We start from the raw sequence: 24,605 nt of genomic DNA on the forward strand, positions 1-24,605 counted from the left end.
TCAATAAAAGCACTCCGCTATGACCAATATTTAACCAAAACATATCTGTGCAGTCTGATAGTGACTCAAATAGCTGTTCTGACAGTTTCCTTCGATTAGGTCTGGTTTTCCTTTAGCTGGTGTCCTAAATGAAACGAAAAAACAAATCTGAAGTGACAAGAATACCACATGCTTTGTTGCGAAGGCAACCAAGAAATGACAAATCTATGCAAATAAACACCCAAAAGCTTATTTCCTTAACCAGAGTTAGTCTGGTCCTAAAATGTGAACTGATCAAATGTAAAAACCTTCCTATGGCATCTCCTTTCCAACAATCTGAAGCAAATCAAATCATTTGTATAGTAACCTCAGGCCGACCTTTTGACCTTCCATGGCCCCTATTGATAGGGAAGACCTAGCTGTGCTCTATTGCATGTTTATTCACTCCTGCACACTGGTTTTGTGTTTCATTATCATTGCACATCTTGTCAGACCAGTTCAGCTTTGGTTTAATGCTTAATGAAGATAAACAGATACGTTTCCTGCTAAAAGAGGATCACTGGCTTTCAGAATGGAAATCTTGATATTGAGTCACAGAGTTATCTATTCAATCTCAAGTCCATAGCAACAAAAGAAACACAAACAGTACTGAAAACGCACTGCATGTTTATTACCTGGAGTAAAATACAAAAATACTGGTTATAAGCTTCATACTGTATATATATATATATATATATATATATACACACACACATTTATCGGTTTACAGATACATTATGAGTTTCATCCAAAATATGATAAAATAAATCTTTAACCTTTTTTGTTAATACATTGTCTTACAACCCTTCATGCATTTGAAGTCTCACTATAATTCCTACATGCTTTCATTCAAATTTTTTTTGCTGTCTTTGAAAATAATTTCCAGAATTTTCTTCCCAAATCAAAGATATCTAATGAGAAAACTCTCCCATGCACACAGTGCTGTAAACTAGCTATATACGGTGATCTTATAACAGCTGAACCATTTAACAGAATTTTGTACAGTCTAGCATTTGCAGCCTAATGGAACATACAGTATCATTGATGAAACCAATACAGATCATTAAAGGGTTTGCATTGACATAAAAAGAGTTTAAAGAAATAGTTCACCCAAAAATATATATTTGCTGAAAATGTACTTACCCTCAGGCCTTATAAGATGTAGATAGGTTTCTAGATCAGAACAGAATTAGAGAAATGTAGCATTACATCACGTGCTTGATGGACTGGAGTCGTGAGCATTACTTGTGGATTACTGTGATGTTTTTAATCAGCTGTTTGGACTCTCATTCTGACGGCACCCATTCACTGCAGGGGATTAATTGGTGAGCAAGTGATGTAATGCTAAATCTCTCCACATCCGTTTCGATGAAGAAACAAACTCATGTACATTTTTAGCTAATTTTCATTTTTGGGTACATTTTTCCTTTAAATACAAACAATAAAGCAGTGCAATAAACTGATATCACGAGCTTCGACATTACAGTTTCTTTTAGAAAATGCAGCATATTTTCTGTCAAGTCTCTTTCTGACCATGCACTATTATTAATGCATTTAACATTAGATCACATGTCAACAGAAATTGCAGTTTTAACATAGGAGAGATATGTAGAGAGGTCTGAATACAATTTGAAAAGGGCATTTTGCTACAGGATAAAAGCAGTTCAGTGCATTGTGTGTGTGTAATACTACTCAAACCTGTAAAGCCATGCAATTAGCCTCTAAATAAAATGTCTAACACTGCAAACATAAAGCTCAAGGATACGTTCAAAGAGGGATTTGACTTTTTGCCAGCTCTGAAAGACAGAGTGTTTGTGAGAGAAGCCATTGTTCTGGAAAAAAAATAAATCAAGCCATTCCTTCCATCAAACCATGACCTTAAAGAAGCAGTCCTGAAAGAATAACTGAACTCAACCTCTGATGGTTTTGGGCCCTTAGAAATCCCAGCTGAGACACTGCTCTCAAAAAAAGGAAAGAAAACAAAAACAGACCAATAATGTCACCGAGTTCCAACATTCTGTTCAAAAAAAGGACATTCTCCCCAAACAGGGATATTTTTACTTCATAATCTATGCCTGCAAAACACTTACAATAACCTATAACAACAATCAGAGGCAAACCAATGCCAAAACTCAGTCTTAAAGCTCAACAATGTCATTCTGCAATCACGACTTCCAAAAAACGTTGAAAGAAAGCTCTCTATTCTATGATCGCATGTGCACAGCACCTTTGCTATGGAGTGATACAGGAATGTCTGTGTTGATTTTGACCTTTTCCACTTCTAAAACTCTCCAATATATGAAGAACATTTCAAACGGAGCTTATAGTTTCAAAACTTTTAGATGATAGTCTTATCTATGACATCAGAATAAATACCCGCAACACAGTGACAAGTTATATCCTATCATCAAACAGTTTAGTTCTTGAGAGGCCTGAGTAAAACAACAAATAAAAGATTTTAAAGTGGTATGAATAAAAACATGCACAATTCCGTTTAAACATAAGACATACCATAGTATTAAAATTATTTATAGGAATAGCTCAGCCAGAAATTAAAATTCTGTCATCATTTACTCACCCTCATGTCTGCAACCAAGATATTTTTTATTGTTTTTATTCATACGATGAATGCCAGTGGGGTCCAAAACAACACTGGACCCCATTGACTTTCATTGTAAACAAAAAAAATGTGTTACACATAAGAAAGTGAATCAAACATGTTTGGAACAACATGAGGTTGTGTAAATGATGGCAGAACATCTCTTTTTGGTGAACTATCACTTTAGTAACTAGCAACAACAGAACGAACATAAAAATATGAGGGACTTGCGATGGATCCTGAGTAGATGTCTTTAAGGGAGTTTTGCTCTTTGTAAAAGCTGCACTGGCTTCTCCAAACGCCTGTCGAGAAATGAACAGCTTGAATCATGTCGAGCAGGTTGTGAGTGTCTATGCCATCCATCCACCCACTCACTTTCACTCTCTCTCTCACACACACACACACGCTTTCTGATCTGCTGGGTCCACCGGTGGGTGTACGGTGGAGCGAGACCAGCTGAGAACCAAGAATAAAATGACTTCAAACATTAACGGAACAATTATAAAAAAATATAAGTATTTGTTATATAAACACAAGCACAGATTGCTGTTTTTTTTAAAAAGCTGCTGTTGACGCTTAAGTGGGAGGAGGTCCGTCGTAGCGGAGCATGATGTTGAAGGAGCGGGCGAAGTTGTTGGATAGTGAACAGCTGGTGCCCTCGTCCATCATGGGCAGCAGGAAGGCCAGCAGCAGCAGGGCCAACAACAGGAGCTGGAGAGGAAGAGCCACGCGACATACACGGTACAGGAAGCCGAGACCACTGTTCGCCTGCAACACACACAACCACAGATGCCGTCATATGTTGATTGGCTCTACTACAAAACCTTGAGTTTCTACAGGATCGTTCACTGTGGAGGTCACCAAATAGCTGTGCTGTTGCATGCTAACACTGTAGGTGTTTCTACTCAACTACAAGTGTCCAACAGTTTAAATCACGCTAGTTTCACTGCAGTCACTGCTCAACTTTGCTGCAGCAAATCACTAAATCCAACTGAAACTAAATTACTTTGGTCATTGCTCATCACTGTCAGTATGCATTATTCTTCATGCAAAATCCAAAAATATAATAAAATCACGCAAGTTATAGATCTGAAACAAGTGATTGATGAAAAGCTTATATTAAAATCAATAATTTTAAACAAACAAAATCAACACTAAACACTACAAAAGGTAAATATTTTACACACACACACACATACAGTGGGGAAAAAAAGTATTTAGTCAGCCACCAATTGTGCAAGTTCTCCCACTTAAAAAGATGAGAGAGGCCTGTAATTTTCATCATAGGTATACCTCAACTATGAGAGACAAAATGAGAAAAAAAAATCCAGAAAATCACATTGTAGGATTTTTAAAGAATTTATTTGCAAATTATGGTGGAAAATAAGTATTGGGTCAATAACAAAATTTAATCTCAATACTTTGTTATATACCCTTTGGTGGCAATGACAGAGGTCAAACGTTTTCTGTAAGTCTTCACAAGGTTGTCACACACTGTTGCTGGTATTTTGGCCCATGTTTATTACATGGAAGAATTTTCTACAGATGCTTTTCAGTTATGAATAAAATAACTCACTAAAATCTACTTTTTTCCTTTCTTGGATAAAAACCCAGAGTGAACTTGTTGCAATGCATTCTGGGTTTATCTTATTCTAAAAGGATTTTTGAAATGTTATTTTAAAAAGTTTTTGTACTTAGTGTTGTCAAAGTCTCTTTAAGGAAAGTCAGTTCACTTGGACATATTTGCAGTGCCTCCAAGCAGCTATTTTGGGCATGCAAGGCCAACTCCTATCTACTTGAGTGGGGAAATCTCAAAAACTGCTGGCTAAACTCATACATGTTTAAATAACATTTAAAATCAGCAATAAAATCTGACAGGAACTGTCCATTAATATTGTTTCTTGTCCTCAAAAAGCACTAAAATGCGTAAATTTCAGGTTGGCCCAGCCAATGTGCATGTGTAGTCCTAAGCACTCATCTCAGGACACGACTGGACCTGCAGTAACGCAATGACTTTTCCAATTGTTGAATGGCTCTTTTATTTAGAAGACGGGATTTATTCCACAATATTAAGCGCTGCTATTTATCCCACTCATGGTTATATGGGTGAACTGTCTTAGTATTTCTAAAGTCTTTGTTGCCACGGTAGATGACTCACTAGACTTTTTACAAAAATAATATGTACACACAATAAGCTATAGAGGTGCTTCTCTGAGTTTTTAAAGTAATTTTAAATTGCCAACAATAACATAGAGAAAAATTCCATATAAATCTCATATAATTCCTCCAAATCATGACATTGCAAAAAACTCTTTGACAAGAATATAGATCCTCACTGGATGCAGAAAAACAAATTCACACAGACAAATGAATACCTGAAAAAATAAGGATGTTTTTCAAGCTCCTGTAGAACTGTGGGAGTGAATGTCCACCCACAACTGCTCAACAACCGCCATCGCTCTGAGCACCGGTTTGTGAGATAACTGAACTTTATACAACCCTTTCTATTTAACTGTATCAAAGCTGAGGAACATGGGAACTCTTTCTCTCTGGGTGTTTGAGAGACAGTGCAGAAGTACGAGAAAGCTCTTTCCTGGTGTTCATCATATAATAATTTTGTTCACTATTTTTAAAAACTGAAGGGAGTCAAAATTATGGCTTCACATTAAAAATACATTTTTATGGCACAAGGGAAAAAAGCTATGTAAATATAATGTAAAGAAAAATAGGTACCCATACCTTCCTGAGGGAAAGTTGAATAATAATAATAAAATAAAAGTTAATAAAAGTTGAATAATATTTTTATTATAAATACAATCTAATCTCATACAATATAATATAAATAAAAAATATTAATTAATTAAATTAATAAATTAAACTTTAAAATAAATAAAAGAAAAATAATGGTCACAGATTTTCTCTTTGTACCTTGTGTTTCAGCAGACCTCTGAGGTCACCAGCCTCTTTAAGTTTGGACTTGTATAACATCCAGCGGTAATGCAGCTCTTCTAGTTCCACGTCCTCCTCTGCTGACGTACTCTGCCGACCGACCATCAACTTCTGGAACTGACTCTGACCCCAGGCTACACCGGCATGTAAACCCTATAAAAATAATAATAATAATTTTCACAACAAATTTACTATGAGGGGTTTGTGTAGGTGTAGTAGTTAAAGATTTGTGGATCATAATCCAGTTATTTCGAATCCAAAATTAACCCTTTGCTTAAAAAACATTACAGACCAATCCTGCCTTAGAAATTTGATGTTCACAATATTATCAAACAAGCTTTTGCAATTTTTGTGATGCAAATACAGTACTGTTCAAAAGGTTGGGGTTTGGATTATCTTTTTTTTTTACGTTTTTGAAAGAAGACTCTTATGCTCATCAGGGCTGCTTTTATTTAATAAAAATACAGTAAATACTGAAGTATTGTGAAATATGAATATAATTTAAAATAACTGTTTCTATTTGAATATATTTAAAAATGTAATTTATTCCTCTGATGGCAAAGCTGAACTTTCAGCAACCATTACAACAGAATTCTGAAATTATTCTAATATGCTAATTTGGCGTTTAAGAAACATTTCTTATCATTATTAATGCTGAAACCAAATGTGCTGCTTTATATTTTCATCTTTCCAGTTGACTGATAAGCAAATCTGTTTCACAGTCATCAGTTTTTAATGACATTACTGAGTAATTTAACAATTTCTTTACAGAAAAAAAATGGCAGATAAAAATGCTTTACAATGTAATTTAATGTCCACATAGAAATAATATCCAACAGATTTTTTTAACACTTTATGAGCACATTATACTGGCAATCTCTAAGTTATGCCTATAAGTAAAAGTGTGTCTGAATTAGCAACCGTTATTAATGGAGAAGGAAGCAGTTCCTGCAAACATAAAGTCAGGTCTTAGCATTGAAGCATCTGGGCACTTTGTCAGCTGTAGGGGAAATTTAATTAAAGGGTTAGTTCACCAAAAAATGAAAATTAGCCCATACGTTACTCACCCTCAAGTCATCCTAGGTGTATATGACTTTCTTCTTTCAGACGAATCCAGTCGGAGGTATATTAAAAATTGTCTTCCGATCTTTGATCTTTCAAGCTGTTTAATGGCACTCAGCAAGGTGTTGCATGCATCAGTCCAAAAGAAGTTAAATAAAAAGCGCCCATCCTTAATAAAAAGTGTCTCACACAGCTCCGGGGGGGGGTGAACAAAGTCCTCCTGTAGCAAATCGATGCGTTTTTGTAAGAAAAATAACTATATTTAAAACGTAATAATCAATTTAATCTAACTTGCGCTCACTGTTGTACACAGAAGCAGTTCTGGGAGGATGATGTATGAGGTCGGCTTTGAGCATGCAGAAGTGACGAACGCGGAAGTGCAGGGGAGAGATCAAATAAAAAAAATGGTCACTTATTAGAAGAACAAAACGAGGATTTGTAAAGAAGAATGTCGGAGGATTTCGATATAAGCCAAGAGGAGACTGGTTTTCCTTTGCTAAAGTAAGGAAACTTTGCTTCCTTTGCTCCTGTTAACAAACGTTGGTTTTCACGAGACTCACCGACGCATGCGCAACGCTGAACTCATACGTCATCCGCCCGGAGCTGCTTCCGTGTACAACTGTTGGCACAAGCTAGATTAAAGTGATTATTACGTTTTGAATATGGATATTTTTCTTACAAAAACGCATCGCTTCGCTACAGGAGGACTTTGTTCACCCCCTGGAGCTGTGTGAGACATTTTTATGGATGGGCGCTTTTTATTTAACTTCTTTTGGACTGATGCATGCAACACCCGTTGAGTGCCATTAAACAGCTTGAAAGATCAAAGACCATTTTTAAAATAACTCCGACTGGATATGTCTGAAAAAAGAAAGTCATATACACCTAGGATGCCTTGAGGGTGAGTAATTTATGGACTAATTTAAATTTTTGGGTGAACGAACCCTTTAAATGAAGATAATCTCAATGTGTTTTTTTTCCCCCCAGAGTACAATATGCAAAAGATTGAAGTAGTTTCAGGGTATATTCAACAGGAAGACCACCTATAAATTGCCATTCAAGAGCTTTCCCAAATCAGAGCTGTGAACAAAAAAAGTCAATGTGACACAGTGGCTGTCAGTTCAACTGTCATCAGATATGACAGCTTCCAGGTAGTTGTGAAGTTTGAATTTTTCCAAGCCTGGGGTAAAACCTGAGCACAAGTCTTTCAAAGCTTCACAGATCTGCAACCACAATGGCACTGATGTAAACGCATGTACGTCACACAACACATAAGATTTCCACAGACATGTAGCTTCACATACTGAAAATTATCCAGTGTGTTCTTTGTGATCAAAGTAAAACATTACACTGCGCTTTGTTGAATAAGACATCAAAGCTATAAAAAAGATTGTTTTTTACTCTAACACTTTTTGATATTTTGGACTCCACATGAAACTTTAATCAAAAACATAAAAAAGAAAGCAAAAAAACTCAAACCCCACCAACCTTGAGTGTATTCTGTCTTATCCTCAGTTCTTTATCGCTCAAGGATCTTTGGTTGTTCAGAATTCCTGTGAGTTTGTCATTTTCCTTGTGAAGCCACGCTTCAAACTCCCTCCTCTGGGACTCCATATCAACAAGATGGTGGGGCCCCTGAGAGCCCATCTGCAGCAGAAATGAAAAGAGACATGATTATATTTATGATTATAGCCTAGGCACTGCTTGCATAATAGTGGTTTTAGGGCTGGATGACCTAGCTAAAAAAAATAAAAAATATCTCTATTTCTAAGTCTTTTGATGATATTGCACATCTCTTTTTACGTATTTGCTCTGAAATAGCACCAGACTCAAGAGTATGACTCAACATGTTTAATAATGTAAATTAAAGTATAAATCTAGTTTAAAATAATAAAGGCACATTTTTCTTGCGTTTTTCACTAAATTAACAAAATGATTTTGTTAATGAGTTTAAAAAAAAAAAAAGAAGTTTCTAAGTTTCTTAAGTTCACCAAGGCTACATTTATTCAAACAGTAAAAACAGTAATATTGCGAAATATTATTGCAATTCAATAATTTTTTCACTATTTTGATACATTTTAAAATGCAATTTATTCCTGTAATTCCTGTAAAAGGTTTGAAACTTTGACAGTTCCTACTATTTATAAGGCCATTTTGCTACTTATGTTTAAATCAAAGACTTTATTATAGCCTACCAAGTCAAGACAAGGAGAGACGGCAAAATATTATAAAGCATGGCCAAAAACGGCATCAAATAAAAGCACTGGAATATTTACTATGAATTTTAATTATATTGCAATCACTGATATTAAATCACTGCACATACAGTGGGGAAAAAAAGTATTTAGTCAGCCACCAATTGTGCAAGTTCTCCCACGTAAAAAGATGAGAGAGGCCTGTAATTTTCATCATACGTATACCTCAACTATGAGAGACAAAATGAGAAAAAAAATCCAGAAAATCAAATTGTAGGATTTTTAAAGAATTTATTGCAAATTATGGTGGAAAATAAGTATTTTATTCTGATATAAGTCTCAGCCTTATAACAAGATATAACAAAATAACAAGAATCATATTTTAATCATCCTAACCTGAGTGTCATCAGGGGGGATCTGTGACTGCCGCATCCTTTTCTGTGCATCAGAGTCAGTCCCACTTAAAAAGCTGTATCTACCTTTTATATCAAGGTCTTCAATCCCAGAACCAGGTATGTGTTGTTCAACCCATTCCCCAGTCTGACCACCGCTCCTGAGCAAGTCACCTTCGTCCATCCCAATCCTCTTCCTGTTCACATTTCGGTCACCTCCAGATATGACTGCATCCACTTCATCATCCATGGACTGGTCTTGGTAACTCCACTCTCTTCTCCAGACCTCTGAACCTCCTGGTCTTCGATCTGGTTTTGCTTCCATGTTTCTCTCCAGCTGTAGGTGACCTGTTGATTCTGGCCCGTGGTAGGATCTCTGATGCTGGCCTGTTCCTTCATCTCCTTTGGCAAGTCCCACTTCAAAGTCTGAATCCATTCCCTGGTGATGCCCTTCTGCCCATCTGTCCAGAAACTCGGTTCTCTGTAATAGGGGATCTTGGTCGCCTGTGGCAGCATGTCCATTCAGAAGCCTAGTAAGTTATGGTTAAAGAAATAAATAGGTTGTCAAAAATTTAATTTTTATTTAAAAAAAAGTGAGATACACTGGCCAGGTCAGTAATTAATCAGCAGGTATTATGTCTATTTTGAAGTATTTTAAATGTAAATATTACACATATCACCTTTAAAATACTTTGTTCAAGAGTAAATGCAAATTTCTGGATCTTTTTCCTCAACGTCTGACTAGTAAACATAGTGTGATCACAGCACTGATTCACAAAGCAATCAACAATAATTAAAATCAAGATGACTAGGTGAACTGGGTGCAGTACAATTAGAATGTGAAATATGTCTGCTGCAATTTATATGAGGCTTGTTCAACAGGTCTGACAAAATATCATAATTATGCTCCTTGAGTCATAGTTTTTCTTCATTTAATACCATCAACACCCACTATATAACTGCAAGCCTTACTTCTTCTAACCTGTAAGGATTGAGACTAAGCGTGTGAAGGGACATCCAGGTCTCTCTGAGGCGTTTAAGGTCTTGCTGGATGTGAACTTTGCCTTCATCAGAGGTTCTGGCCAGCACGGTCTGACCCTGAGCCTCTGTCTGATGAAGTTGAAGCTCCTTCTCTGGAAACTCTCCTAGTGCCCTCTAGAGGACAACAACAGTGAATCAAGTTTGAGTCTAAAATACTACAAAGACATGCATACTCAGGCAAACATTCATTTGCTTTTATGACATGACTCAAGAGAATCAAAGAAACTAATAGTGATTAATAGAAAAACATCAATATTTGACTATAGTTAAATATCTTTATAAAATGGGTTAAAGTGTAGAATTTTTATCTCACAAAAATGTAACATGGCATTCATGATTTCTGTCAAAATACAAATGCTACATCAATTAACTGATAAAAAAAAGTGATAATGAAAATAGCTAGTGCTGGGCGGTATGACCAAAAATTTATATCACGGTATTTTTCTAAATTATACCGGTTTCACGGTACATGAAGGTATTTTTTTTTCATGCATGACCGGGTGTTAACCATATTTTCTACTGATTGAGAGAGGAAATACTGCAGTATAATGACTTAGAATTCCCTATTTTACTGTCATGATGAGTGAATATTGTCAAAAAATACCACACTAAATAGTGACTAAACACGACCCCTTTTCATACATGTTAACCAGGAGTCGCTCTCATTTATAATCACGGCATTGTCTGATAAAATCAACATGCATCTACACTAAATAGCGGCTATTTTGGCTATATTTCTTTTTTGTCTCATGCAGCGCGCTGCCTGGGTCTGAGTAACAAACTAAAAAAAACACAACAAACAAAAAAGTGCATGTGATATTAACAGACGAACTACGCTCATATTTATAATTCCAAATAATCAGTAAGCGACAGGTGCTTGGAAACGCTGTTTTGTACTCATTTATTGATGAGTCGGCTGCGGTGCGACCAACTGAATGCACTGCTTCTCTGCCACTCACTGCACAAAACAGACGGCGAGAGAGCTGACAATTCTCCGGGAAAGTCGGACCTCGCATTTGCGGGACAGCACTGGCAAAATCTTCCAACTGAACCATAGTTAAGGTTTATCCAAAAAAGTCGCTAGGTTTGTCAATATGAATATTTTATGGAAAAAAGCCGCTAAAAGGGTCTGAAAGTTGCTCAATCTAGTGCTTAAGTCGCGCTCGTGTGTGTGAGAGACGCGGGAGCTGATGGCAGGGGGTGGTGGATATTTGTGGCGGTCAATGTGGATGAGTTCTTCTGTGTCATCACGTTCTATTAGCTCTACAGCTTCAGTTTCGGAACGGTCACGCTTAGTAACACATACAGCTGTTCCCTCACCACAGTGCAACAGTGAAAAGGGACCCCCTTCAAACAGTGTCGTGTTCCGAACGTTGTTTAAGCAGTTGTATTATAAATTGTGGCATTTAAAAAATTCATATCATAACAAAAATAAACACCGGGAATTCGGTATGAACCGGTATACCGCCCAGCACTAAAAATAGCTGACAACAAATGTTTAATTATCATTTAGTTTGGTCTGTATTCTTATATTCAAGGATTACAATTTTTTTTTATCCAATTACAACAGGCTTTTCTTAATTTCCATGACTGAAATTTATTTCTAATTGCCTGATATTTCCAGGTTTTCCATAACTGTGTATGAACTCTTTATATAAATCATAACATGCTTTTTTAGCACACAATGTTAAAAACATTTTAACTTTTTTTGCTGTTTAAGTTTTTTAAAGTGTTTAAAGCCTAGTTTGCACATTGTTTGAATGTTGTTTTGCTTTATAACAAAATGATTTTACAGAAATGTTTTGCTTCTTCATTTGGATTATTGAACAAATAAATCAACAGATTAATTATATAAATAAAATATAATCATAATAATAATTATATTAAAATCACAGATTAAAATTGGATCCATCAAACATTGCAAAAAGCTTTCAGAAGCTTTGTTATGTTTATATCATGTACTAGTCTTGATAAGACTAATATTTACTGTAGTAACTAAGCCAAAATTGTTGCTCATAGGTGTACCTCAGCCTCATGCTGGCGGTTATCGATGCTCCATTCCCCATTTGATCTGCGAAACGACTCTAGCTTCTGTCTCATGATCATTAACCACTTCTCCATATTCAGAATATTGTCATGGAAACTCTCGTGTTCTGCAATGTTCTCCTCACTTTCATTCACCTTCATCTGGTAGGAACAACAACACACATACACATAAATACACACATACATTATGAACCCGAAACAGACGTGAGAAAAATTTTAACGCAATAAATTCTGGTATCTTTTCCGAAAAGAAAAAAGAAAAAATCTCTTCGGGACACAAGTGTGCATTAAAACTGAAATAAGGAGGTTTGACCAAGGCCTTCATAGTCATCGTCTTCATCATCATCATCATCATTAACACACAGCGGGAGATATGGAAACCGGGGTGTGATCACAGCAGTTTCCACAGATCTTCAGGGTTAAATCAAAATCACTTGTGAAGTTGGGAATTTTTGAAGTGGCTAGTAGAAAGATATGTAGCCTCATTATTCTGAATTTTGTATTTCCATCAATTAATTATAAAAATATGAGGAATAGGTCTTTCAAAAAGGAAAAATCATTTACTCTCTGAAAATCTTTCCTCTGCTACAGCTCTCAAATTCCTAACTCCATAGATAAATTAGCCCCAGTTACTGTTGAATTCTTTCAACAAATTTTTTTCAACTGTTTTTCTTTTGTATCATGGATGCCTGCGCACAGGATGTAATAAATCAGGTTCACAAAATATGTATACAGTTGCAAGGGTGATGCATGAGCATGATAACATGATTGGTTAAAATTTAGACTAGACTACACTTCTGAGAAAAGCTTTCTCATGTTTATTCCTAGACACCCTTTTGTAAATTCCGTAACAAATCTTTTTGATTGATTGTCCCATAGAATCATTTCCATGAAAACAAATCCATTTAAAAATAATTCTAATTCGATTAAATGCTGCTCTTTTGAACATTCTATACATCTACAAATCATGAAAAAAATGTATCATGGTTTCCACAAAAACATCGAACAGTAAAAACAGTTTTCAATGCTAATAATAATAAGAAATGTCTCTTGAACCCCATATTAGAATATATTAGAATGATTTCTGAAGGATCATGTGACACTGAATACTGGAGTAATGGTTTCTGAAAATTCAGCTTTACCATCACAGGTATAAATTACATTTTAAAAGAATTAAAACAGATAACATTCATAGTCATTTTAAACTGTAATAATATCTTACAATATCACTGTTTTTATTGTACTTTTGATAAAATAAATGCAGTAGTGCTGTCAAACGATTAATCGCGATTAATTGCTTTCAAAATAAAAGTTTTTGCTTACATAATGTATGTGTGTGTAATGTGTATATTTATTATGTATATATAAATACACACACATGCATGTATATATTTTAGAAAAATATGTTGTTTATACATTTAAAATATTTATATACAATATAAATTATATGAATATAAATATATACATGGAAATACATGGATATATTTAAAATATATATATACTATGTATATGTGTGTATTTATATATACATAATAAATATACACAGTATACACACATATATTATGTAAACAAAAACTTTTATTTTGGATGATTAATCGCGATTAATCGTTTGACAGCACTAAAATACAGTCTTAGTGAGTGAGCAAAAGAGACTTTGGAACAATATGAGGGTTACTAATTGATGACAGATTTTTCATTTTTGGATGAACTACAATTTGAAATAAATTTACAACCATAGACAAGGAATTCGAAGAATCTTGAGCAGAACAAATCTCACCCGAACTGCCTTATAAAACAATTTCCAGTCCGCATACAGACGCTCAAACTTTGTCCTGTTTGCAGGGCTGGATGACACCAGCGTCTCGAGAGCTATGATATGGGCTTCACAATCTTCCAAGTCCTTTCTAATGACCTGCAGAAAGATGCACACTCATTTTACATTCAGTATGCCACTAGCGAGTCTTTCCCGCTCACACCCGGACAAGCCACTCTGATCAACCAGCGCAAACACATTGAGCTCAGCGTGACATAACACCTAGCTCCTTAAATTATTCACATGACTCTTTTAGTGTGTGCCGCAAGACGATCTAATCAAAAGTCACTGTACATCTACAGCATACCACATGCAGAGATTAAAACCAAAACAGCTGTTTAAAAAGAAGCTCAAAAAGCAAAACATTTTTGAAGTCGGAAACAGCTATATCCTCTGCTGCTCACCCTGAGTTGGTCAGCCTGGGTCTTCTTGGTAAGAATATCAGGTTGAAGTCCATCCGTCATGATGAACCTCTCCTTTATGGAGGTCAGTTTTTTGTGTATGGAGTCATAGGCGTCAGAAAAGTCCTTTGTCTTTGATATCAAACCCTAAGGGCATTCATAGGATACCACATGGTTTGGGATGTTTAGACAATATGTATAAAGTTTAAGACAGGGATCAGCATCCCTTTTGAAATACTGTAAAACGCTATTTTTAATTTTTATTACTAATGCCAGACAGAACAGATTTCTATTAGTGGGCAATATAAGAACATATTTATATCATGGTAATCTGAAAATAAAATAAAATAATCTATCAGTGGGTGATATAAGTATTCATTATATCATGAGAATCTGAAAATAAAATATAAAACAAAAATAAAATAAACTAATCTATCAGTGGGTGATATAAGTATTCATTATATCATGAGAATCTGAGAATAAAATATAAAACAAAAATAAAATAAACTAATCTATCAGTGGACAATATAAGAATATATATATATCATGATAATCTGAAAATAAAATAAACAAATCTATCAATGGGTGATATAACAATACATTTATAACATAATAATCGGAATCTGAAAATTAAATAACTTAAACAAAATAATTTATCAGGTGGGTGATATAAGAAAACATTTATATCATGATGATCTGAAAATAAAATAAAATAAGATATCAGTGGGTGATACAAGAATACATTTATATCAAGATAATCTGAAAATAAAATAAAAACAATAAAACATTTAACAAACTATTTATGAGAAAGTGATATAGAAGCTACTGAATAATAATTTAATGAAGAAAAACAAGTCTTATTGATTTAAAACAACACCTAAAGGATTGGTATTTAATGAAGAATAAAGTAACTTTAAAAAATAAAAAAAATTTAAAAAAATTTCCCTGCATACATTTAGACAAATAAACAGGGCGTCTTTTTTTTCTGCCGGACATGATATGTATTAAAGGGGTCATATGACGTTGCTAAAAAGAACATTATTTTGTGTATTTGGTGTAATGAAATGGGTTTATGCGGTTGAAGGTTCAAAAAACACATTATTTTCCACATACTGTACATTATTGTTTCTCCTCTATGCCCCGCCTTTCTGAAACGCGTCGATTTTTACAAAGCTCATCGGTCTGAAAAGTGAGGTGTGCTCTGATTGGCCAGCTATCCAGTGCATTGTGATTGGTCGAATACCTCAAGCGTGTGACAGAAATGTTACGCCCATACCATACTGTGATGCCGTGTCCCGGCCGGAGCGACGAGACAAAAACATTAAAACCCATTATAAACGAGGCATTTGTTGCATCCAGTGGGGACATAATTACGGATTATATTGATTTATACTGTCTTTTTACGCGTTGCATTGCATCGCGCCGCGTAAACATAAAACCATGACTGCATTTGTGATCAGAGAAATGACAAACAAAAAGCACTACTCTACACTGCTCAAAACTCGCGTTTGCATCGTCAGTGGCAAATTCTTTCAATATAAAAAACTTACTTACAGTCTGTGAGTCAGAACAGCTGGCACTGTAGTCTACTCTACTAGGATCAGGAAACAGTCCTCCATAAAATGCGCTGCACACATCTGAATATTTGGGTTGAACTGTTCTGGAACAGTGTTGTAAGTAAATACAACTTAACCACTGATTTCTAGTCGTGTCCTCTTTTGGAAGACCAAACAAAGTAGTTTCGCTTTCACAACGAAACACACAGCGTCACACACAGCGGGTATTTGACGAAGGAGCGGCCGGCTGGCTTGCGGCAACCACATGTGACGACCCCGGGCTGGACTCCGCTTCGTGCACGGTGAAAGCCGAACCGGCGATCGACAGCGTGAAGTTGATGTATTTCCTCAGCGACCAGCACGGATCAGCTCCAGGCATGACGAAGCAGATATCGTCCTCTTTTGGAAGGCCAAACAAAGTAGTTTCACTTTCACAATGAAACACACAGCGCCTTCACGACATGGCGGCGGCGGCGGCAACAACAATACTACAGCGAGAATAAAAGTTACGCCTTCTTTCTTTGCGTGAACATTTGGGCGGCGTTATGCAAATCTTCCCACATCGTGACGTAGACATGTGGGGGCGTGTTAGAACGAGCTGTTTTAGGTAGGTGTGGTTGACTCTTAACTTTGAGAATTTGAGACTTTAGTTTTTGCAACTTTACAGATCTTCTTTATGCACAAAGAGCTTGTAACACTCCAAAGAGAAAGGAAAAATCATATGACACCTTTAACGTTGCCCACATTTTCTGTTATGCGAGACTATGCATGTTATGGCTAATGGCGGGGTAAAGAGAATTGATGTAGCTCAGGCATTTACAGTCTGTACATACAGCAGTAAAATTTTAAGCTGTTGCTGGCGGGGTACCTGCAGGTGGTTCTTGCACTCTAGGAGATTGCTGTGGAGTAACTCTCTCTTCCTCACATCCCCTCTGAGCTCTTGCAACAGATCATCAGCTTTTTCTTGGCCAAAAACTGAGCTGAGCAGATCACTCTTCACCTGGAGCAAACTCAAGCGCTCCTGGAGCTGCACACTGTTTTTAAGTAACTTCTACAAAGAAGAAAACAAAAGAAGAAAGAGCACACTCAATAACTACAAAGAGAACAAAGCATTAACACAGAATTAAGGCAAAAAGAACTGCAAATGCTTAAAAACAATATGATCATATCCACAACAGATTGTAGCATAAACTGGATCTATAATCTTTATTTTCTCAAAACAGTGTAAATCAGGTGTCAAAAATGCTGAACGGGAAAATATCACAACATTCAGAGTAGGGATGTCAATTTTCGATCATTTCCATGATCGATCGTCGTTTAAGTTAACGATCAATTAATCGTTAACTTTAATGCAGCAAAATGCGTCTATTGCAGCAGCACGCAGTCACCGGCATGACAGTATGTGCAAAAGCCACTCAAAAAAACCCCAGCTTTCTCACCCGAATTAAAGGGGTTTTAGTCTGAATAAAATGCTAGTAGCAGGATTGTAAAATGAATAAGTGTGATTAATATGATCATTTGATCAAACGAAGAGAGCGCGCCGTACGTTTAAGATCATTTTACTTTGTTGACTGTTTCCTATCCCGACACGGAGACCGCTGAACACGCCTCTTTAAATGGTTTCGTGGTGCCCGTTATTGTATTTTAAAACACTATTGCAATGTTTTCAACTGACATTATGGCATTTAAAATAAAATGATCCCAAACGTAACTGTGGCGCGTGTGGCAGTGCTGCGCAGTCAGTGAACCGCTTCCATCGGCGCTTCTGCAGCAAAACACACTGTTGCTCACATCAAACATTATAATGCGAGTATTATGACCAGTACTTAATTTGATCCTGCTGGATCCTGTTCCGGAAAATGTCCGATTTTGAATTTTTGCGTTGCGGCAGGTTTTTAAAAATCCGGCATTTACAGTGCATTAGATCGTGACAGTGCATGCGTGCGTGTACGAGACGGCTCGAGCGTGGGTTTGGCTAGATGTATTTGGAGCTTATTACTCACGTCTCATTCGGCACAAATCCAAATGTTTCCATATTTGCAATGTATTTGAATGTTAAACTATTATTTATAATGTAAACTAGGCTTGTACTTTACACTCATTCGCATATAGACGGAAAACATCATCCTCTTCACGAGTAAAAAAGTCCTTGGCATAAGAGCAGAGTGGACCGGTATACTACGGTCTATTTAAACTGACCAGTGTAACCTTTTATATGTTTGGTTGACTGCATTTATTTTGATAATGAACAGACTGCGATGTAAGTTTGAATTGCTAGAATATGTGGGGTGTGTGCGCGTGAGGTGCACACACTCCATTTTTGGAGTAGGCCTAAGATATAATCCGCAAAAGTGTTTACTTTTATTTTTGCACACTCACACAATAAAAAACAGATTTGTGCTTTTGCTAAATAAAGCAAACAAACAGAACGCGCGTTGTCATCCTTTCCATTCCGTGAACTTGTTTATGGAGCACCGTGTCACACTTCTGTTTTAAATCTGCTTTTTTTTTAAATGAAAACTGTTATTTTTATTTTAGGCCTATTACTTACATATGCTATACATTTTCCTTAAAGCATCCCATTTTGTCCCAGGGCTTGAAAACCTGTGCTCTAGGCTAGTTAGGTCTATGCAGAAACTCGTGAACGATGCTTGAAGTTGTGGCATCACCGTTTAGTGACATCATTGAATGCTCCAGGAAAATGTGTTGTCAGTGTCGGTCACAGCGACTTTTAATTGCTGTTTTGAATCCAGCAATTATTTATTTACAAATTATAAGCTCTGATTATGACAAGTGTGGTATAAAAGTTTTGTTTATTGGAGGAATATTTGGTTAGCTGGAAAACCTTACATCGCAACCATGCTTTTGGATGCCGTTTGAGCCCATATAGCCTACATTTCAAATATGAAACAATTATCTGGGGAAATGACTGTTACTACATTTCTATTGTATTCCATTCCATGTTGAAGAACTTTGTGTTGTTTCTATTTTAATTTACTTTTAAAGTTTAAATCACATTAAAAGCTTAATTTGTAATTATGAGTGAATGATGATGCATTTATATACCGTCACTGTTACTCACAGCCGCTCGCACGTGTTTTGCGCATGAGCCGCACGCAGTCCAAAATTAAATGACTTAATCGACCATGATAGCTTTAATCGATTGCATCTCTTATCGACAATTAATCGATCATCGATTAATCGTTGACATCCCTAATTCAGAGTGTAACTCATGTAAGCTTTGCCATAAGCTCTGATTATGACAAGTGTGGTATAAAAGTTTTGTTTATTGGAGGAATATTTGGTTAGCTGGAAAACCTTACATCGCAACCATGCTTTTGGATGCCGTTTGAGCCCATATAGCCTACATTTCAAATATGAAACAATTATCTGGGGAAATGACTGTTACTACATTTCTATTGTATTCCATTCCATGTTGAAGAACTTTGTGTTGTTTCTATTTTAATTTACTTTTAAAGTTTAAATCACATTAAAAGCTTAATTTGTAATTATGAGTGAATGATGATGCATTTATATACCGTCACTGTTACTCACAGCCGCTCGCACGTGTTTTGCGCATGAGCCGCACGCAGTCCAAAATTAAATGACTTAATCGACCATGATAGCTTTAATCGATTGCATCTCTTATCGACAATTAATCGATCATCGATTAATCGTTGACATCCCTAATTCAGAGTGTAACTCATGTAAGCTTTGCCAGTTTAAACTTTTAAGAGCCAGAGGACACGAGCTCGCGCGCGTAGTGAGAATATTTGTGCGTGCGCTCATCCGAAGCGCGCAAACCTGTGCCAATATTAAGCTCTCTCTGAAGTATTGTATTTAAATGGACAAATTCACACAAAAATTATGTCAAAATGCCCATCTTGTTAAGTATCCTATAGCAGACATAGCCGGCTGAACGTACTTACAGTGTCTTAAAGTGACAGCAATTTCTTAAAACGGCAACAACAAAGAAATCACTCACTGCTCTTGATTGAATAGATTTTGTAACTTTAATAAAGATTAATCTTTAATTTATACAGTCAAATATGCAATGCTGTTTTACATTTCATTACTTTATTCAATTCCTGTACCTAAAAAATAATGTTAGACCTATCAAAAAAAAAAAAAACTGAAATCACTGTTTATTTTATTTATATCTTTACTCTTTTGTATGTATTTGTGCTGTTGCTTGTAGTTAGATCGATTATTCTTATTTTCTTTATTTTTATTTGACAGTATAGTTTTTCCCTAAACATAGCACATACAGAACCGTACCGAAACCGTGACTCTAAAACCGTGATACAAGCCGAACCGTGAGAAAGTTGAACCGTTCCACCCCTACTTAGAATGGGCTAAAAAATTTGAAATAAATTAGAAATCGTTTTGCGCTGTATGCCCTCATTTAACAGCAAGTATGTTTATGAATTTAAATCTATCGAGTTACATAACTATATACAGCTTCCAGCTATTATTGCAAATAATCTTATAAAAAAAAAAATCTTAATTTATTTTTAATTAATTTGTTTATTTGACCATTTTGGAAGGGGCCATACTAGCAGGAAAAAAGTCCTGTTAAATATTTGATTCACATACAGTTCTTTACTAAATAAGAGTGTAAATATGCATCATGCATCACATTATTTACACACTACTGTTCAAAGTTTTGTGATTTTTTATGTTTTTGAAAGAAGTCTGTTATGCTCATCAAAGCTGAATTTATTTGATCAAAATACAGTAAAAGCAGTAATCTTGTGAAATATTATTACAATTTACCATGAGTTTTCTATTTTAAAATGCAATTTATTCTTGTGATGGCAAAGCTGAATTTTCAGCAGTCATTACGTCAGTCTTCAGTATCACGTGTTCCTTCAGAAATCATTCGAAGTTGCTGATTTAGTTATTATTAAAGTTGAAAACCATTGTGCTGCTCAATATTTTTGTGAAAACCATGACATGTTTTTTTTTCTCCAGGATTCTTTGATGAAACAAAGTTCAAATGATTAGCATTTAATTCAGGGTATCTGCAGACTTTTTTAAATAAAATTTAAGACCAGCACAAATAAAATGATTACCATATGAGCCATAAAAAATCTTACTAACCCACACTTTTGAATTGTAGTGTATCTAGAGGGACAATTTTTTTACTCCACCTCTTTGCACAAGAATAAAACCTTTTGTTGAAAGCTACTTGAAGGTGTATATAATTTACCTCAATATGCTGCACGAGCAGAGCGATTTGGGAGAAATCTGTCACCTCAGCGGAGGCCTCCAGGACCTGAGAAACCACCTGACTCCACTGGCTGAAGCCATACAGAGGATCCTGCAGTATCTGCCGAAGAGCCATCTCGCTCTCAGAGGACAGCCTGAAAGATCTGCCTTTCACACTGCAACAGGAAACACAAAACAACTCTACTTAGTAGTCCTATACAGTATGAGCTTACAGAGCTTTCAACAGATGGCTGCCACAAAACTAATGAATAAAGAAATGCAGTAAATCCTGTGTGCAATGCACTAATTGTTTGAAGTGCTTACATTGGCACTCTTTTAGGATACACGTTGTTTACAGCTGACTAGACTTGTGTAAGTGACATCACGCTGACAGTAACACAATGAGGACGGAAACCTACATGACGAGCCTCCAATTGTGTCTGCATGACAGAATGTTTACCAACGACATTATCAATAGCTAATGATTAATAAAATATCCATCAAAGTATTTCTCCTCGCCTCAACTCTTTTGTATGTATTTGTGCTGTTGCTTGTAGTTAGATCGATTATTCTTATTTTCTTTATTTTTATTTGACAGTATAGTTTTTCCCTAAACATAGCACATACAGAACCGTACCGAAACCGTGACTCTAAAACCGTGATACAAGCCGAACCGTGAGAAAGTTGAACCGTTCCACCCCTACTTAGAATGGGCTAAAAAATTTGAAATAAATTAGAAATCGTTTTGCGCTGTATGCCCTCATTTAACAGCAAGTATGTTTATGAATTTAAATCTATCGAGTTACATAACTATATACAGCTTCCAGCTATTATTGCAAATAATCTTATAAAAAAAAAAATCTTAATTTATTTTTAATTAATTTGTTTATTTGACCATTTTGGAAGGGGCCATACTAGCAGGAAAAAAGTCCTGTTAAATATTTGATTCACATACAGTTCTTTACTAAATAAGAGTGTAAATATGCATCATGCATCACATTATTTACACACTACTGTTCAAAGTTTTGTGATTTTTTATGTTTTTGAAAGAAGTCTGTTATGCTCATCAAAGCTGAATTTATTTGATCAAAATACAGTAAAAGCAGTAATCTTGTGAAATATTATTACAATTTACCATGAGTTTTCTATTTTAAAATGCAATTTATTCTTGTGATGGCAAAGCTGAATTTTCAGCAGTCATTACGTCAGTCTTCAGTATCACGTGTTCCTTCAGAAATCATTCGAAGTTGCTGATTTAGTTATTATTAAAGTTGAAAACCATTGTGCTGCTCAATATTTTTGTGAAAACCATGACATGTTTTTTTTTCTCCAGGATTCTTTGATGAAACAAAGTTCAAATGATTAGCATTTAATTCAGGGTATCTGCAGACTTTTTTAAATAAAATTTAAGACCAGCACAAATAAAATGATTACCATATGAGCCATAAAAAATCTTACTAACCCACACTTTTGAATTGTAGTGTATCTAGAGGGACAATTTTTTTACTCCACCTCTTTGCACAAGAATAAAACCTTTTGTTGAAAGCTACTTGAAGGTGTATATAATTTACCTCAATATGCTGCACGAGCAGAGCGATTTGGGAGAAATCTGTCACCTCAGCGGAGGCCTCCAGGACCTGAGAAACCACCTGACTCCACTGGCTGAAGCCATACAGAGGATCCTGCAGTATCTGCCGAAGAGCCATCTCGCTCTCAGAGGACAGCCTGAAAGATCTGCCTTTCACACTGCAACAGGAAACACAAAACAACTCTACTTAGTAGTCCTATACAGTATGAGCTTACAGAGCTTTCAACAGATGGCTGCCACAAAACTAATGAATAAAGAAATGCAGTAAATCCTGTGTGCAATGCACTAATTGTTTGAAGTGCTTACATTGGCACTCTTTTAGGATACACGTTGTTTACAGCTGACTAGACTTGTGTAAGTGACATCACGCTGACAGTAACACAATGAGGACGGAAACCTACATGACGAGCCTCCAATTGTGTCTGCATGACAGAATGTTTACCAACGACATTATCAATAGCTAATGATTAATAAAATATCCATCAAAGTATTTCTCCTCGCCTCATTCCTCCTTTGCCAGAGGCTCTTTGCATGTGTGTGGTTGCTGCTCACCTCTGGTACTCTTTCACCACTGCTAGCATAATCTTTTCGAGTTATTATTGTGCAGTGTAAGATTACATAGAGTACTCCAAATTCTAAGAATTGGCCAATACCGATCCAACACCAGCGCTATTTTTTCTACACCACTACAGAATATCAATACTGTGTTTGTGGAACTAATGGTCACTCTTTTAAACCCTTTGTTAAACGCAATCCAATAAATACTCACGTCCTCATTACAGAGAAAAACTACATCTGAATAAAAATATATAAGCTATGAAATTAAACTAGCTGACTGTATAATTTATCCCATTATACAATTTAAACATGTTTATTCTGTTAACTATTTGTATTCTTACAAAATACATTCATGAATATAAGATAGAAATCATGAGAAAAAGAAAGGCTTCTAATAATTTTTCTGTTTGTGATAATTCCTTCCTTCCTTAACTTAAAGTATTATAATGGAAATATATCATCTTGGAGAGAGAGTTTTGCTGTACTGACTGTCATCACTGAACGTGACGTGCTGTTTGAATGCTGAGCGGAGAATGACTGACAGTTGCAGCAGAAGGAACACGAGTTTCTGTAAACCTGAATTCTGTCCCTCACATTAAGATATGGAATGGCTTTAGAAGATATAGCAGGGCTCCAGTCTGCGACCATTTTTTCTGCCTGTGCGACTAAATTTTGTGTGCGGTTGCACTGGCGCGACCACTGCGTTGGTCAACTCATAAGCGCTGCAATTTCTGTTGCATATGAGAAACATCAAATGAAACTGAAAGCATAACGAAACAGCGCTTAGAGAGAATACTCGCCGTGTCAGCACGAGCGCAAAGGTGCGCGCAGCAAAAATGACGGGCATATTGAGGAAACAATGAATGGTTTTCAAGTTAAAGTCAAGTAAAAGACCGCTTCTTAAACCAGAGAAGGTGAACATGCTGGTATTCTTGTGGGGGGGAAAACATGCAAGCACCCTCACCGTTAGTTTTACTTTTCTCTTTGTTTTTCATTTTTGAACAACTTATCTTTGCTGTTTACCTCACATTACGCTATGGAGGCTCTCTTTTATTTATTTATTTATTTGATTCCTCAGTGTTTGCTAAACATTCTGTAATTTATTAGTCGGTAGGCTATATAATACAGCATGTGGTGTGTCCTCATCTTATTCGTTTTTGTTAATAAACGTTTTGT

General features: G+C 35.9%; 1 protein-coding gene across 1 annotated transcript in view; it reads right to left on the reverse strand.

Annotated features, from left to right (window-relative positions):
• Positions 1 to 3,193: 3,193 nt before the first annotated feature.
• Positions 3,194 to 24,605, reverse strand: part of LOC107564969 (nesprin-3-like) — a 35,554-nt gene continuing 14,142 nt past the window's right edge. The window contains exons 6-16 of the mRNA XM_016250158.1: positions 23,424 to 23,461; positions 22,855 to 23,029; positions 16,941 to 17,123; positions 14,520 to 14,663; positions 14,080 to 14,214; positions 12,282 to 12,443; positions 10,198 to 10,370; positions 9,220 to 9,745; positions 8,117 to 8,275; positions 5,546 to 5,719; positions 3,194 to 3,385 (exon numbers count right to left, since the gene is read on the reverse strand). Of these exons, the coding sequence (XP_016105644.1) occupies positions 3,194 to 3,385; positions 5,546 to 5,719; positions 8,117 to 8,275; positions 9,220 to 9,745; positions 10,198 to 10,370; positions 12,282 to 12,443; positions 14,080 to 14,214; positions 14,520 to 14,663; positions 16,941 to 17,123; positions 22,855 to 23,029; positions 23,424 to 23,461 (2,061 nt within the window). The remainder of the gene's footprint in view (positions 3,386 to 5,545; positions 5,720 to 8,116; positions 8,276 to 9,219; positions 9,746 to 10,197; positions 10,371 to 12,281; positions 12,444 to 14,079; positions 14,215 to 14,519; positions 14,664 to 16,940; positions 17,124 to 22,854; positions 23,030 to 23,423; positions 23,462 to 24,605) is intronic.

Source organism: Sinocyclocheilus grahami, unplaced genomic scaffold (genome assembly GCF_001515645.1).
Source record: "Sinocyclocheilus grahami isolate Dianchi unplaced genomic scaffold, SAMN03320097.WGS_v1.1 scaffold972.1, whole genome shotgun sequence".
Lineage (NCBI taxonomy): Eukaryota > Metazoa > Chordata > Actinopteri > Cypriniformes > Cyprinidae > Sinocyclocheilus > Sinocyclocheilus grahami.